This window comes from Gekko japonicus, unplaced genomic scaffold (assembly GCF_001447785.1).
Source record: "Gekko japonicus isolate JY-2015 unplaced genomic scaffold, Gekko_japonicus_V1.1 scaffold4141, whole genome shotgun sequence".
Taxonomy (NCBI): domain Eukaryota; kingdom Metazoa; phylum Chordata; class Lepidosauria; order Squamata; family Gekkonidae; genus Gekko; species Gekko japonicus.
Genome location: NW_015166557.1, coordinates 50,686 through 55,272, shown reverse-complemented (window position 1 = coordinate 55,272; position 4,587 = coordinate 50,686). Strand labels below are relative to the sequence as shown.

General features: G+C 52.5%; 1 protein-coding gene across 1 annotated transcript in view; it reads right to left on the bottom strand.

Moving 5' to 3' along the window:
• Window positions 1–2,476, bottom strand: part of TYROBP (TYRO protein tyrosine kinase binding protein) — a 33,222-nt gene extending 30,746 nt beyond the window's left edge. Inside the window, exon 1 of the mRNA XM_015412350.1 lies at window positions 2,265–2,476. Within this exon, the coding sequence (XP_015267836.1) occupies window positions 2,265–2,358 (94 nt within the window). The 5' untranslated portion in view covers window positions 2,359–2,476. The remainder of the gene's footprint in view (window positions 1–2,264) is intronic.
• Window positions 2,477–4,587: the final 2,111 nt, after the last annotated feature.

Sequence of the window (4,587 nt, the reverse complement as noted above, 5' to 3'; positions counted from 1 at the left end):
CAGAGATGGCAACCAGGGCTCTTTTTGTAGAAAAAGCCCAGCAGGAACTCATTAGCATAATAGGCCACACCCAACAGCAGGAACTCATTAGCATATTGGGCCACACCCCTGACAGCACAGCTCATTAGCACATTAGGCCGCACCCCCATGTTACCAGAAGTGTGGTCATCCAGCCACACCCACCTTTTGCTTCTTATTCTGTTGACCTTGTTTGTTGTCAAAACCCAGGGCCTTTTTTTTGTAGCAGGGACTCTTTGCATGTTAGGCCACACACCCCTAATGTAGCCAATCCTAATGAGTTTCTGCTGTTGAGTGTGGCCTATTATGCTAATGAGTTCCTGCTGGGCGTGGCCAACTTGGGAGCCAGCCGGAACTACATTCCTGTGCGTTCCTGCCCCCAAACCCTGGGTCTAGCTACGACACGGCTTGGCCTTCAGTCCAGCCTCTCTCCAGCACTGTGATGTTGTCCCTTTAGAGCAGCCAACTCTGCCTTGGGAAATTCCTGGAGACGGGGGTGCAGAGTCTGGGGAGAAGCAGGAGCTCAGCACCCCCCAAAGCTGCCATTTCCACTGGAGGAACCAACTCAGGAGCCAGCCGGAACTCCATTCCTGTGCGTTCCTGCCCAAAAATAGCCCTGGGTAACCCTATGTCTCTTCCATGGCTCATCAAACCAGAAGCAAACCCCCATGAAAGCATATGGCGTGACATTGTACTGTAGTTGCTTAGACGACGGGTTTTCTTTCATTTCTTTTTTTGCCTTGCAGCAAACGAGCCCAAGAGGTTAGCAACCACCGATCGCCATCACATCACCTTTCAAGTACGCCGCACAGAAATGATTGCATGCCAGATCAGTGCTTCCTCTCCTTTATAGAATGCCTTCGGCTCATTGCAATGACAGAGCAGTCCGTATAACGAAACCGCCGCTAGGAAACTTAGAGAACAGAAGTACAGAGCTGGTTGAAAAAATGGTGGATGGCCAAGACAGAGTATCCTTGCGATGTCATGTTGGTGTAGAGTTTAGGAGCGCAGACTCTAATCTGGGAGAACCGGGTTTGATTCCTCACTCCGTCACATGCAGCTGCTGGTGTGACTGTGGGTCAGTTACAAGTGCTTTCAGAGCTGTTCTCTCACAAGCAGTCCTTGAAAGAGCTCTTGAAAGAACCACTACACCAAACTGGAGCCTGAGGAGGGCGGTTGGTGTTCAGTGGAATATAACGCCATAAACTCTACCTTCTGAAGTGGCCATTTTCTCCAGGGGGACTGATCTCTATCACCTGGAGATCAGTTGTAATCCCAGGAGATCTCCAGCTGCCACCTGGAGGTTGGCACGTCTAGCTACAGCCCCTTTTCCTTACAAGACCCACGTGAACCTGCCTTCTACTGAGTTGGGCAATTGGTCTACCAAGGCCAGTATTGTCTACTCAGACTGGCAGTGGCTTTCCAGGTTCTCTGGCAGAGGGCTTTCATATCAGCAACTACCTGATCCTTTTACCTGGAGATGCCAAGGGATTGATTCTGGGACCTAACGAGCCAGAACCCCTCTCCAGAGGTGCAGGAAGAAAATCAGATCCAAAGAGGCCAAACCCAGTTTGTGGTCTAATTCTGGGATGGTTACAACCAGGGGTCATTTCCTGCAGGAGCGCACAGGAGCGGAGCTCCGGCAGTAAAGAGCCCAGGGGGCAGGCACATGCAACAAGCCCCGCCCCCTGCTCCCAGCAGCCCTCAGTCAGAGCAAGAAGCAGCCAGGTAAGTTGCAGAGCCCCCTCATAGCTAGCAATCCAAAACAGTCCAGTAGCAGCTTTAAGATCAAGTTTTATTCAGGTACAAGCTCTCCCTCCTCTGTGAGGGCAGATCTGTGTGGGGAAACCCCCCCCCCATAGCTAGCAATCCAAAACAGTCCAATGGAGCCTGAGCGGTGGGTGTTGCCTTCTGACACACGTCTGTTGATGTCAGGGGGTGTGGTATATGCAAATAGTTATGCTAATGAGTTATGCTAATGAGCTCCTGCAGCTCTTTTTCTACGAAATGACCCTTGGCTACAACAGCCCTGGCAAAGATTACGGGGGCCTCTATTGACTTTGAATTAACGAGGGCACCTTGTTCCTAGCTCTGACAAGAGACCCCCTGAAGCAGAAGAGACGAAACTTGCCTTAGGCAAGGGATGGTCCATCAAAGGGTCATCCCCGTGCAAGAGAGAGAGAGAGATAGAAGGGATCGGGAGATCAAGACAGGGGAAGTGATAGAAGGAATTTGATGCGACTCACCCAGCTGTGCCGAAGCCAAGCCTAGCAGAACGTGGAAGATGGGGAACTGTGGGCGGCTCATGGTGCAGGCTCCCAAGTTGAGGATCGAGCTCATACCAAGATCTTCTTGCTGGGATGAGCGGATTCCGGATTCCCGAAGGGCAGGAAGCCCAAGACTGGAGGGACAGCTGTGGTCTCCGCTTGAAGAGCAAGGGAGGTATAATAGAAATAGCGGAGGCAGGAAACCTCAGAAAAGGGGAAGGGAGATGTCACGGGGCGGGAGTGATACTGTGGGCAGTCTCCTACTTCCCCAATGGAAGGCAGGTCACACCACAGGACAGAGAAAGGACTGAGGATGCTAGCTTCCATTGGTGGTGACCATCCATGTACCCCTGAGACTCTATTTCCCACACACACACACACACTACATCAAATGTTCAGCCACCTCGTCTTCATGTCGATGGGCGCAGGGTTACCGGCATTCTAGATGGGGCCTGGAGATCTCACAGAATTACCACCGATCTCATACGACAAAGATCAGTTCCCCCGGGGGGTGGGGGGGAATGACTGCTTTGGAGAGTGAATTCCATGGCTTCACATCCAGCTGAGGTCGCTCCCATGCCCAAACCACACACCCCCAGGCCCCACTCTCCCAAATTCCCAGGATCTTCCCAAACTGTTTCCATTCTGCACTAAAATCGAGTCCAACCTTCTTTTTATTCTGTCCCCCCCCCATTCTGCATTACATTCCCTCCCTTCAGTGGTCAGCCCGGTTTCAGCCTGCTGTTGCCCTGGGTTATTTGGATGCTGTTTTGCCATGGACTTAAATTCCCTTGACTTGAACACTGACAAAATCCAGAGTGGCAGGCAAATGCGGGAAGGGCCAAAGTTCACTCTTCTCTTCCAACACCATGGCCACCAGTTCAGCCTTATTTCTCAAGAGAACAGGCTGATCACAGACACAACGGGACCTCACTCACATTCTATACAAGCAATCCCCAAACTTTTTGCACCTGCGGGCACTGTTGGAATTCTGACTCAGGGCGGTGGGCACAATCACAAGATGGCTGCCTCACAGGGCTGCCAGATCCCCTGGGGGGGACGGGGGTTTGCCTGCTTTCGAGCCCCCAGATCTGCTGGCCTAGATTTGGCCAGCAGGGGGAACCCCGCCCCCAAAGTGCCTGGTGTGCAGCAATGCACCCTTAAGTGGTAGAGCGTCCCCTGCAACATGCCATGTGTGATGACGTCACTTTGGGTGACGCCATCATGGCACACGCTCTTCGTGCATGCACCAAAGAGATCCTGGAGAAGGACCGGGACCCACCCGCCCCCGCCGGCATGATGGTAAGACCTGGCAACCCTCCTGCTGCAGGAGGCAGAGCCCAACACAGAAAGTCAGGAAGCAAGGTTATATATCACTCTGACAGTTGCCTCTTCAGCGTTTCAGGCAGGAGTCTCTGTTTAACAGGATGCCTCTTAATCTGCACAGCCAATCAGAAGCCCGGCAGGGCAAAGGCTCCACCCACGGGCAATACGTTGGGCCCCCCTGCTCTACACAACCAATAAGGGACGCAAAGAACTCCGATGCCTGTCGTATCTTTTCATACCTTCATAAGGCTGAAGAGGCTATCACCATAAAAGAGTCAAAAGGTCGCCATACTGGCTGCTACCTGTGACCACGTTCTGTCTCCCCAACAGGAGGCTGACATGTCTAACCGTTCCAAAGAGATGACCTTGGCATGCATTTTCTAAGATGGGACCCAACGACTGGACGCGGGTACGTGACCTCAAGTTGCAACTGACTTTTTCAAGGCAGGTGAGAAGCAGGAGTGGTCCGCCAGCACTTTCTTTTGCAGAGTCTTCCTGGTGGACTCCCATCCAAGTACTGACACGGCTTAGCTTCTAAGATGCGACAAGATCAGGCTATGTCATACTGTGCTTCCTCTTCTCAAGAACTCAAAAGTATCCTTGGAAACTGTCTTTTTGGGGGTGCTGTCGTTAAACTGTTATCTGCTCGCTGCCCAAATGTTTAAATCCCGGTTTGTTTGCTTGTTGGCAGGGGTCATTTAGTAGAAAAGGAGGTGCGGGAGCTCATTAGCATAATTCATTCGCATAACTCATTTGCATATGCCACAACCCCTGACATCACCGGAAATGTGTCAGAAGGCAACACCCAGTAGTGCTGCCAAGCTGCGGCGGGGGATCCGCACGTCTTCACAGGATCCCTGCCGCGGGGGACAGCGATATGCGTTGCACCACCGTCGCCAGTATGTGACGTGTAGCGTCACATCCTGGCGATGGCGGTGCAACGCATATCGCTGTCCCCTGCGGCAGGGCTCCTGGC